Here is a 13,131-nt window from a genome sequence, read left to right as displayed (position 1 = left end):
TAGCAGTGTGTCTGTATTAACACACTAAATATTCACAAAGACCATACGAGGTTAGTACTGTTATCTAATTTACAAATGAGGAAACTAAGCATAGAGAGGTTAATTAAATAGCAAGGAAGGGGGGCGATCAAGATTCAACTCCATGCTGTCTTGCTCTACAGCATCTTGATATGACTATGATACTATAAATTTCTTCACTCACTCACTCACCGAAAGGTTAAATTGCTAACTTGCTATATCCCAAGGCTTGTGTTTAGAATTATGGATAACTTAAGATACAATTACCTTCCTTGAGAAGCTCACAGACTCATTGGGAATAAATACAAATAAACACACAGTTAGTGACCTACACACAGGTAGGTGTCAATTACTGAATACTTATTATATGTTAGGCACTTTGCTAAGTGTTTTACATTGATTAGTTATCCTAACTTAATTTTTACAGCAACTCTACAGAACCAGGTTCTATTATCATTTCAGTCTTATAAATTAAAAAACAAAAAACCCTGAGGCTTAGAAGGACTAAATATAGGCTTTTGATTTCTTTGCTACACTGACTGTGGTATCTTACATTCTTTAAGAGTTCAGTTAGAACACTGTGAGCAAACAGAAGAAAGAGGACTCAGCACATGGGGCAGAGGTGGTGGGCATCATTTTGAATTATATCTTGAAAAACAAACAGTAACTCTTCTGTCTGAAAGTGGGAAGGGCATACCAGACAGAAGAAAAAGCATATGCAAAATCATGAGAGGAAGAAATAGCCTAGAATATTCAGATAAAAGAGGTAGTTCTGGGCTTCCCTGGTGGCGCAGTGGTTGAGAGTCCACCTGCCGATGCAGGGGACACGGGTTCGTGCCCTGGTCCAGGAAGATCCCACATGCCGCAGAGCGGCTAGGCCCATAAGCCATGGCCGCTGAGCCAGCATGTCCGGAGCCTGTGCTCCGCAACGAGAGAGGCCACGACAGTGAGAGGCCCACATAACGCAAAAAAAAAAAAAAAAAAAAAAAAAAAAAAAAAAAAAGAGGTAGTTCTATGCAAGTGGAGAGCAGGGGTATTACAAGTCGGGAGTAAGAGGTGAGTCATATATGGTACGCTGGCCCCAGACTGAGAAGTTCTCTATATATCATACAAAGGAGTCTGCACTTTGTTCTGTAGGAAGTGAGGAGCCAGGGAAGGATCTTAAGAATCTGAGTAAAGAGATCAGATATATACATCTTTATGCAACATAATTAGCAGCAGTGTGGAGGCTGCACTGGAAGAAGTGATTATATGAACAGGGTCCAAAAGCTTTGCAGCTACAAAAGGGATGCACTACAAGAGATGTAGAGTGAGGCTTCATCAGCAAAATATTATAACTTATAAATAGAATTCTTGAAGGCTGCTATTACACAAAGGACTTTAAAAAAAGATTATACTATTTGTTTTTCTTTACTTTTTCAGAGTAAACTGTCTTTTTGCAGAGCCTTGTCCTAGGAGTCAGGAGACTCAGATTCTAGATCTGTCCTTGCATCATTAAACAACTAACAGTGTTTCATATATTGATATAAGATAAAGTGGCCATTTGCTCTTATTTGGAAAACAAATGAAATTATTTGTTTGGAATCTTCAGAAGAAATGTGAACACACAATATTGTATCATGTTTTTAACTAGTTGTTTTCTTTATTAGCAAACTGAGGCTCTTCTTTTCCAAATATATTTCTTTATAATTTTTAAACTAAAAACCTAAAATGTTCCTATTTTAATAAGCACAACTGCTAAAATACAAGTGACTGGTACTCAGGTTAATTTGAATTCATATAGAACAAGTGAAGGACAGATAAGATGCAATGTCTTACTCAAAATGGCTGAAAAACTAGAAGTCAATTCAGTTAAGATTCTCTAAGTTGAGTGTCAAAGTGAACAAGAAGCAGTTCCAAAAGTTCAAAAAAGCAACTATATTCAAGAAAATGTTCATTAAATACTTACCTTAGTAATAATCCTATAAGTAATGAATGTTTCAATTGTAGTAACATGGCTTTCAGGTTCATCAACTGTAATGAAAAGATCTTTCAAATCTGGCTCATCTTCAAACTTGACTTGGTTTATCATTGATAAAGGGGATGTTGGCATCACAGGGCTGAAGGAATTCATGTCCATCAATGAGGCATCCTAGGAATAAAACAATCAAAAATTAATATCTATAAGGAATAAAAAGTTAAAATCCTCTTTTTCTTAGGCACGACAAATACTAATCAAATATGTCAAGAACAAAAAGGATAACTGGACTCCTGCTTAAATAAGGTATATGGAATATGTATTTTTATCTCTGCTTCTTCTCAAAATCCCACTTTAAAAATGACAGTAAAGAAACAAAGACAGAACAAGACAAAAAGTCATAAAAAGGCATAAACCCTCAAGGTAAAAAGAAGAGACTAAGCAAACAAAGTTAACTACTGTTTTGGAAACTGATGGTTGAGTGGTAATTGAAAAGCAGTGCAGAAACAGCTAGAGTAAATGTAGGAGAGAATGGTAGACCAGGAAAAAGAAGGCACATTTATGACACAGGATCACAGCGACACTCAAGAATTAGAGGTGCCAGGAACCTGTGGACATAGAATGCTGGAAGAGTTAAACCAGAGGATTGGTTGAAAAGCTCATAAAACAAAAAAGGAGTTAGTACCTCAGATTCCCTCACCTACCCCATGCAATCAGGTGACTTTTCTTCCCCAGTTTTGCAAAAAACCTGGAAATTTGCTTTCTGGAGTGTCTCTGAACTCAAGAGCACCAGGCAGGATGGAGGGAGAGAGAGGCCCTATGAAAATACAGATATCACGGGAAAGTCCTACATACTAGAGGAAACGATATCCAGCCCTTTCCCCTCATTTGGCCCCAAGAACGTGGGCAGCAAGATGTTGAATGTCTACTCAGCTTGTCAGTACCTGGTGCGGGAACTACCGAACATCTCAACATGTGGAAAGCCTCTGATGTGAAAGATTCACAAATAAAGAAACAAAGAGAATACAGGAAGCAGACAGAATAGAGAATATAATGCTTTAAAAATAGATGAACTCATTAGCGATAAGAATGATATCAAATTCATGAATAAAACAGGTGTTATTTTTCAAAAAAATTCAGAGAACAACAGGAAAACCAATAAAAAAGGAGACTCGTGAAAGTTGAAATATGATGGAAGGATAAAAACTCAAGCGGAAGTTCAAAAGATTTAACTTGAGAACTAAGCTGAACCAAAAGAACATGGGATGGAAAAGGAGAGAGAAGTATTTTTAAAAATTAGAGGATCCAGGTAGATAGTACCTGAATGAACAGAATTCCAGAAAATGAAGAAGGAAAATGGCCTCTGAATTGAAGTATTTCCAGGTTGACAGGGCCTAGCAGGCCTCCTCAAAATGAAGAGGACAGTAGTGGGGTGGGTAGTATCCCTACAAGCATCTATCACCATGCCATTTCATAACAGTGGGGATTTTCAATTCCTAAAAGCTTCCAGAGAGACTATAAACAGGTAAAATACAATAGGAATGGCTTCAGATTTCTCAGTGGTAACACTGGAAACTAAATGATAATAAAATAGTATCTTTAAAATTTTTAGAGGAAAATATTTCCTACCTGGAATTATATACATAGCCAAACTGTCATTCAAGTATACAGGTAGAATGAAGCCATTTCAGATAGGAAAGATTTCAAAAACTGACTTTCCATGTACCCATTCTTACACATTCTTTGGAAAACTCTTCACTTTTCCAAAATAAGGGCATATACCAAGAAAGAAGAAATATATCTGAAAGTAAGAGATTCAACATAGAAGAGAACTAAAGGAAATTCCTTGGATGACAGTGAAAGAACAGACTTAGAGAACAACCTATACAGACTACAGCAGAAAGACTCCGGGGGGCAAGGAGATGAAGAGGGAAAGAATAAAGGAAGAGAGGGAGGAAGGAAAGAGAAAGAGCAAAGGAAAAAGGGAAAGAGAAGGAGGGAAGGAGGGAGGGAGGGAGAAAGGAAGGAAGGGAGGAGGGAAGTGGGGAGGGAGGGAGGCTGACAGAATACCTGATACATTTAAGCATAATGAAAGGAAGCATGCTATATTAGATTTTATAGATGAATTGGTGCAAAAAAGCCAAGAGGCAGAGAAAACAAGAGAGGGAGAAAGGGAGGGCCTAAAATAAAGGAATGAATGAATGATGAACTCTAAAGAAAACAAAAGGTACAAGTATGAAAAATGTAATCATAGTTCATTACATGGCTTAACTGTAAATAAAAATAAATTGTTCTTAATACTGAATTTAACTAAACATGGTGATACAGTTATATTAAGATAATGGGGGGAAAAACATATGTATATGTTAGAAGGAAGGAGACATTGCCTATAAAACAGTTTCAAACATGCCAATACCATGAAGGAAAAGGAAGATGAGGAACTGTTCCAGACTGATGCAGACCAAAGAGACACAAGAGCCAAAGCAACATATGATCTTGGATTGGATTCTGTTCCAAAGGAGAAGAGCCTTTGTTTTTTCTCTCTAAATGATATTATTGGGACAACTGAAAATTTTGAAAGGGTCTGTGGATTAGAATATAGTATTATGTCAATATTAATTTCCTGATTTGCATACTTATACTGTGATTACGCAGGACAGTGTCCTTGTTTTCAAAATATATACACAGATTTAATTAGGAGTAATAAAACATGTCTCTAATTTACTCAACTTGCACACACACAGAGAAAACAAATGTTGTGAAATGGTAATAACTGGGAAATCTAGATTCTTTGTGGTATTCTTGCAACACTTCTCCAAGTTTGCAATTATTTCAAAATAAAAAGTATATTTATAGTTTTCAAAAGTCAAATCATCTGACAAGGCTTAAAATAAAATGAAACAAATTAAAAAAGCAGCATCACATGCTCCACTATTGCTATTACCAGTTCATGCTCCTCAGAAGCAAATTCAGAACTCTATTAGCTATTTTTGTTCTTGTTACCTTCCTTATTTCAAAATAACATATATTTTCTTTTTTTTTTAATTTTTCAATTTTCATATTATCAGTAGGTTTCCTACTAAGGAGGATGAAGAGTATTTATTTAAGCCAATTAATTATATGAGTATAGACTCAGAATCCTATTTTACTCAATAGGTTATAATCCATTAATATAATTTATTTTGATGTTCTAAGTGCCCAAAATTTGCCTAGTAGGAGCTCCTTAAAGCTGGCATCTGTGTGTTTTTGATATGTCTTCATTATTCCTTGAGCACTTTATTTTCTGGCATAGCAAGATGTTTCAGATTTATGTTATATTTTCCCTGCCCCAGTCATGGAATCAGACATTTCTCCAAGGAGCTCTGGTTTCTTTTAGAGGAGACTGGTATTTAGAAAACAAGATATAAATGCTAGAAAATATATGTATATTAGGCATGATTTAGACCAAGGAATAGAGGACAAATTACAGTTGAGTTGATCAGACACACAAAAACATGGAGACAATAAATGTCTTGCAACAAAAGTTTAGTGAAACAAATTATGGTATATACCTACAATAGGATACAATAAAGTCTATCCATATATTAGAATACAATAAAGTGATTAATATATTAGAAGAATATATAGTAACTTGGAAAAAGATTCCCAGTATGGTATTAAGAGAAAATATTAGCTCATAAAATTTGTATTCAACTAGATTCTAATGCATGTATGTGTATTTATGTGTGTGTATGACAGAGGGGGATCAGAGGGTAGGAGAGAAAAAGTGAGAAATAGCGCACTCACGATATGCATGCACTCATGAACTTAGAAGCTATACAAGAAAGTTAACAGAAGTTATTCCAGGTGTTGGGATTGCTGTTGAGTTTAATATTTTCCTGTCTGAGTTGCTGTATTTCCAAATATTCTAAAATAAACGTGCATCATTTTGAAAAAAGGTTTTTAATTGTTTAGAGTCAACACTGTATCTAACGTGTTCAGAAACAGTAAGAACTACTGTAAAAAAAAAAAAACAGTAAAAACTACTGAAAAAACTACTGTGAAAAAAAAACAGTAAGTTAAGAGAGCTGTCTAGGGCCATTTTGGCAGAAGACCTTGGATTACATATTTGATTATCTGTTATTTTTTCTTAATTCAAAGTTGTATAGTTAAATATGAAATTTAAAAATATGTCCGGAATCACATGAAAATGGGATTGTCAAAATAAATTATGGGATGCTAACACGATGGAATACTAAGCAGCCATTAAAACCAGAATTTAGAGGTTTCAAATAAATGTGCAATCAGCATGTACAAAAATCTCTCTCAATTATCATTTCATATAAACAGTAGTTTTTTAAGTTCATGGGCAAATGTGCTTTAAATTTCACTGACAGTGCATACAACCATGTGCTTTGGCGTTCTTTGTAGTCACCCTCTTAACTCACCACAACCCACTTCTTTTACCTACTACATAATTTAGCATTCTATTTCTTCTGCTTAAAATGCATCCTTTCGTAGAGTGGAAAAGATCTGCCTGAATTTATAAAGGCTCACAATTCCAATGAGTGTAGTGTGGTGTCATAAAAATATGCTTCAATATCTAGCAAAGGAAGAAAATTACAGGCTGAAATTTAGCAACATCCAAGATTTCAGTAGAAGGATGTAAATTACTATGAATCACTCAAAAACATTCTTAAAACCTCAATAAAAGTGACTATCCAAAGAGTTTTATATTCGCTTCAAAAAAAGGAAAGAAAATGTACTGACAATACTTAAAAGATTTACATTTGGACACGAATAAGTAAAGACAATAAGTGTTTGAGAAGATCCAAAGAAGTAACTGACCAAAAAGAACTTCATTTAACTTTTTGTGGTTGATGCTTTTCAGGAGAAATGGATGGTTAATATTTGTTCTTTCCAAACAAAGTTCTTACTTCCACAATAACGCATGCCTCTTTCTCCTGCTAGTTCTCTCTGTCTTTCTCCCCGTCCTCAATCTCATTTATACATTCGTTCATTCTTAGCATTTGGATATACAACCATTATCCTATGATATTTCACACAATGAAAATACATCTTTTCATTTTTTTTCTTCAAGAGATTAAAGCACAAGGGAAATTATTTGCATGGTAAATCTCTACTTCTTAAATAACATTGAATACCTTTCTTATAGCTAGCATAGTGAAAACACACTCACACAGGCACACACCAAAAAATCTTGGGATGGTTTCAGGCTGAGATTTGAATATGTATAATAGAGAAGTAAGCCAAATTGTCACAGGAAGTCATTGTCTTTTATCCTTACTGCAAATCAACACATTCACTGTAAGAGAAACCATTTAAGTGACTTTGCTGAAATGAATGGACATTAGCACTGTGCTAGCATAATACTGAAATTTGTTGACAAAGTCACTTACAAATTAAGGGTAAGTTCTCTTTGTTCTTATTTTTGGTTTATTATAAGCATTTGTTGTGGGTTGAACCATGTCCTCCCAAAATTCATATGTTGAGGTCCCCCAGTACCTCAGAATGCGACCTTATTTGGTGACAGGGTCTTTACAGAGGCAATCAAGTTAAAATGAGGTCACTGGAGTGGGTCCTGATGCAATATGACTGGTATCTGTATAAAAAAGGGGAAATTTGGACATAGACATTCATAGAGGGAAAACATGAGACATAGGGAGAAGACAGCCATCTACAAGCCAAGTGGAGAGACTGGGAACAGATCCTTCCCTCACTGCCCTCAGAAGGAACCAATCCTGCTGACACCTTAATTTCAGATTCTAGCTTCCAGAACTGTGAGAAAATAAATTTCCGGCTGTTTAAGACACCTAGTCTGTGGTACTTTGTTACGGTAGCCCTAGCAAATGAACAGCATTTCTGTATATAGAGTGGTACATAATAAATATTTAAGGAAGGAAACAAGGATAGAAAGGAAGGAAGGAATTATAATTAAAATATTTCATCCTTGCTCCATTAATTTTTTTTACAGGTTAACAATCAACTTCAGTAATTTCTGAGAAATGTTTTTTGCCTCCCACTTTTAATGCTATTAGATGGTTCCAACGTTCTACTATTGAAATAAATAAAATACAGAGCTGAAATTTAAAACAAACAATGACTTGCCAATATTTGAGTGCTCAGGAAATAAACTCCAAAAGAAACAGGTTAAAAGGTGAGATATGATCTCTCTAAGAGGTGTCCTTCCTTAATATCCTTCACTAAGATGCTACTCGGGAACATCTCATAAATATAACATGAATTACTCTGATAATACTAAATTGCAACCACCATCTGTGCACAAACAACTATTTTCTTTTTACAAGTAGAGGGAAAAAAATCAATGTGAGAAGTGTGATAAATCAGAATACTGGCATGAAAAGGCCATGCAAATAAAATTGCTGATGTACAAGAAACACGTACACCAAGAGACATCTGGTAAAAAGCAACTTAAAGTGGAAGGAGTTTGAGAAACCATGTTGTTATGAGGGACACTCATCTTGATGGGCCTAAATTTAGACTTACCAGCTGTGTTTTGGTTTACAACTCTTTCCAATCTGCCTGCTTATAATAATAATAAAAAATTAGAAAGGCCTTCTGTGGAACACTGTTGGAAATGTGATTGGGGGAAAAGCCAGCCTATGTCGTGTTCTATAAAGGGGCATACAACACTCAATAATCTTGTTTGACATAATTTCCAGTGCTATGTAGTATATATACCCTTGTATGCATATATCATAATCTATTTATTCATTTTTCTGTTTCTATTTTCTAACAGTGTTGCTTTGAATATACTTGGATTTTTTCAGGTTTTGTGCACTATGAAGTTATATACTGACCACAGAAATGTTTCACATAATTTTGTTTGACATAATTTTCCACTCTGGCAAAAAAAAAAAAACTGGTATATTAAAAGAAAAAGTCTCTGTAGTTAGGCAGAACTAAACTTAATTCAAGTTTACATATATATACAGCTGTGTGAACCTGGTCAAGTCACGTTACTTTTCTGAGATTCAGTAACATCAGAGAGGTCATATCTCACCTTGGATCACAGAGGATAAAAAGAGATGAATAAATGTGGGGTATACATTGTCTCCTTGAAACCTTCATGTGAATTATATAAACCTTACCATGACCCCACAGAGTATGTTCTATTTCTTTCCCTTTTTTAAACCAGCTAGCAATACTATTGAGTAGGTACTCTTTTACCTCTTGTTTTCCAATGAGGAAATAGGTTAAATCACTTGTTCAAACTCTTAACTGCTATTAAGTAGAGGAACCAGCATGTGACCACCACTTAACTGCCAGTAAGTCAAACGTACTGGGAGTTGTCACTGAATTCAATTTTCCGTTTCCCATAAAATTAAACAGAAATCTAAAGCAAGAATAAATCAATCTCTATGGTTAAAATATAGTCATGTAGTGGACAAAACCTAAGGAAGTACAAAAACATTCAAGGCAGCCCGTTAAGAATGGATAGATAAATTGTGGTATACGCATACAAGGCTTTATATATATATATATATATAAAACACAGCAATGAAAATCAATTACAACTTCATGTAAGGCCATTGATAAATATCACAAACTAAATATTAGAAGAAAAAAGATCAAATCAGAGAAGAATTCACACAGGACAACATCATTTTTTAAAGTCCTAAAACATACGAGGTCCAAATTCACATAAATCCTTAACAAATAGTGCTTCAAGATACATATACAGATCTCCCTTGACTTACAATGGGTTTACATCCCAATAAACCCATTGTTAATTGAAAATATCATAAATCAAAAATTTATTTAATACACCTAACCTACCAAACATCATAGCTTAGTCTAGACTATCTTAAATGTGATCAGAACACTTACATTAGCCTACAGTTGGACAAAATTATCTAACACAAAGCCAGTTTTACAATATAGTGTTGAATATCTCATGTACTTTATTGACTGTTGTCTGAAAGTGAGAAACAAATGGTTTTATGGGTACAGAACGGCGTCAAGTGTATCGGTTGCTTCCCCTCGTGATCGTGTGGCTGACATGGAGCTGTGGCTCACTGCTGCTGCCCAGCACCAGGAAAGCTTATCTACCACTGCTCAAGAACAGATCAAAATTCACAATTCAAAGTATCGTTTCTACTGAATGTGTATCGCTTTTGCACCATAAAGTCTAAATATCATTAGTCAAACCATTTTAAGTTCAGGACCATCACTTTTATGAAAACCAAATGAATGATAAAAACAAAATTCAAATTATTATTTTCTTTTAAGCATGAGAGAGAGAAAGAATCTTGGAGAGGGCCACACAGGGAATGCAGGCATACCTCACTTTATTGCACTTCACAGATACCATGTTTTTTACAAGGTTTGTGGCAACTCGGCATCGAACAAGTCTATAGGTGCCATTTTTCCAACAGCATTTGCTCACTTCATGTCTCTGTGTCACATTCTGGTAATTTTTGCAATACGACTTCAAACTTTTTCATTATTACTATATTAGTTATGGTGATCTGTGATCAGTGATCTTTGATGTTACACTGTGATTGTTTTGGGACATCACGAACCACGCCCATATAAGATGGTGAACTTGATGTTTGTATTCTGACTGCTCCACCCACTGGTTGTTCCCCCATCTCTCTCCCTCTTCTTGAGCCTTGCTATTCGCTGAGATACAACAATACTGAAATTAGGCCAAGTAATAACCCTACCATGGCCACTAAGTGTTCAAGTGAAAGGAAGAGTCTCAAGACTCTCACTTTAAATCAAAAGCTAGGAATGATTAAGCTTAATGAGGAAGGCATGCTAAAAGTCAAGATAGGCTGAAAGCTAGGTCTTTTGTGCCAAACAGTTAGCCAAGCTGTGAATGCAAACAAAAAGCTCTTGAAGGAAATTTAAAGTGCTATTCCAGTGAACACACAAATGATAAGAAGGTGAAACAGCCTTATTGCTGATATGGAGAAAGTGTTAGTGGTCTGGATAGAAGACCAAACCAGTCACAACATTCCCTTAAGCCAAAAACTAATGCAGAGCAAGGCTCTAACTCTCTTCAATTCTATGAAGTCTGAGAGATGTGAGGAAGCTGCAGAAGAAAAGTCTGAAGTTTGCAGAGGCTGGTTTATGAGATTTAAGGAAAAAAGCCATCTCTATAACATAAAGTACAAGGTGAAGCAGCAACTGCTAATGTAGAAGCTGCAGCAAACTATCCAGAAGCTCCAGCTAAGATCATTAATGAAGGCTGCTACACTAAACAACAGATTTTCAATGAAGATGAAATAGCCTTATATTGGAAGAAGATGCCATCTAAGACTTTCATAGCTAGAGAGGAGAAGTCAATATCTGGCTTCAAAGCTCTTCTTAGTGGCTAATGCTGCTGGTGACTTTGAGGTCAATGCTCATTTACTATTCTGAAAATCTTAGGGCCCTTAAGAATTATGCTAAATTGACTCTGCCTGTGCTCTATAAATGGAACCACAAAGCCTGGATGACAGCACATCTGTCTACAACATGGTTTACTGAATATTTTAAGCCCACTGTTGAGACCTACTGCTCAGAAAAAAAAAAAAAAAAAAAATTCCTTTCAAAATACTACTGCTCTTTGACAATGCACCTGGTCACCCAAGAGCTCTGATGGAGATATACAGTGAGATTGATGTTTTCATGCTTACTAATACAACATCCATTCTGCAGCCCATGGATTAAGGACTTTCAAGACTTTCAAGACTTATTATTGAAGAAATACATTTCACAAGGCTATGACTGCCATGGACAGTGATTTCTCTGATGGATCCGGGCAAAGGAAATTGAAAATCTTCTGGAAGGATTTCACCAGTCTAGATGTCACTAAGAACATTTGTGATTCATGGGAAGAGGTGAAAATATCAACATTCACAGGAATTTGGAAGAAGCTGATTCCAACCCTCATGGATGACTTTGAGGGGTTCAAGACTTCAGTGGAGGAAGTAAATGCAAATGTGGTGGAAATAGCAAGAAAATTGGAATTAGAAGTGTGAAGATGAAGTGAGCTGCTGCAATCTCATGATAAAACTTGAATGGATGAGAAGCAAACAAGTGGTTTCCTGAGATGGAATCTACTCCTGGTGAAAATGCTGTGAAGATTGTTGAAATGACAACAAAGGATTTAGAATATTACATAAACTGATACACTTAGTTGATGAACCAGAGGGAGGGTTTGAGGACTCACTCCAACTTTGAAAGAAGTTCTACTGTTGGTAAAATGCTATCAAACAGCATTATACGCTACAGAGAAATCATCTGTAAAAGGAAGAGTCAACTGATGCTGAAAATCTCATTTTGTTGCCTTATTTTAAGAAACTGCCACAGCCGCTCCAACCTTCGGCAACCAACTCCCTGATCAGTTAGCAGCCACCAACATTTCTAAGTGCCAGGGATGCATCTTAGCACCATACACTTGCATTATTTCATTTAATCCTCTCAACAATCTGATGAAAGAAAGCTCAATTATCATCACCTGAATTTTACAGATAAATAAGCTTGTACCATAGGGATAATAATAATTCTCCCCAAATCACTTATTTCTTAATTGGAAGAGCCAAGACTCAGTCACCACTACCATCACCACCACCCATGCACACACACCAAAAGCACCTAGTATAGCACCTTTATTTCACTTGACAAAAGTTCATTGAATGTCAACTATGTATCAAGCACTAGGCTGGGATACAACAGTGGCCAAGACTGGCTGGCATGGTGCCTTCTCTCATGAAGCTTACACGATAGTTAGGGAAGAGGGTAACAGATGATAACCAAATAAAAATATAGAGAAACAAGATAAGTCCAGATATAAATAAGTGTTGATAAACAGGGCAGTAAATTCCAGATAAAGTGGAATGAATTGCTGGAGTAGGTGGTTAAGGCAGGAAGTGAGAGGAATGCTTTTGAGAGAGCTGTCAGGGAAGGTGTCTTTAAGGAGGTGATGTGAGAAGAAGCCAGCCATGAAAAACACTGACAGAAGAGCATTCCAGTCAGGGGAACCAAAAATGCCTAAGGCAGGAAAGGACTTAGGATGTTGGGAGACCAGAAAGGAGGCAAATGGGAAGAACACAGGCTTTGATGAAGGTATAACCAATGAAACTCATTTTGACGTTTACGGTGGCAGAATTTTAAGTATTCACATTTTTATCTTATAGGTCTTG

The 13,131-nt window shown here is 35.9% G+C and overlaps 1 protein-coding gene across 3 annotated transcripts in view; it reads right to left on the bottom strand.

Moving 5' to 3' along the window:
* The window catches only part of SNX7 (sorting nexin 7), a 97,237-nt gene that overhangs the window by 69,803 nt on the left and 14,303 nt on the right, over window positions 1–13,131 (bottom strand). For all 3 annotated transcript variants that reach the window (XM_079923808.1, XM_079923809.1, XM_079923810.1), the window contains exon 2: window positions 1,967–2,149. In XM_079923808.1, coding sequence (XP_079779934.1) covers window positions 1,967–2,149 — 183 coding nt within the window. The remainder of the gene's footprint in view (window positions 1–1,966; window positions 2,150–13,131) is intronic.

This window comes from Stenella coeruleoalba, assembly GCF_951394435.1.
Source record: "Stenella coeruleoalba genome assembly, chromosome: 1".
NCBI classification, from domain to species: domain Eukaryota; kingdom Metazoa; phylum Chordata; class Mammalia; order Artiodactyla; family Delphinidae; genus Stenella; species Stenella coeruleoalba.
The sequence above is the reverse complement of the archived record's forward strand: the minus strand, read 5'-3'. Positions and strand labels throughout refer to the sequence as shown.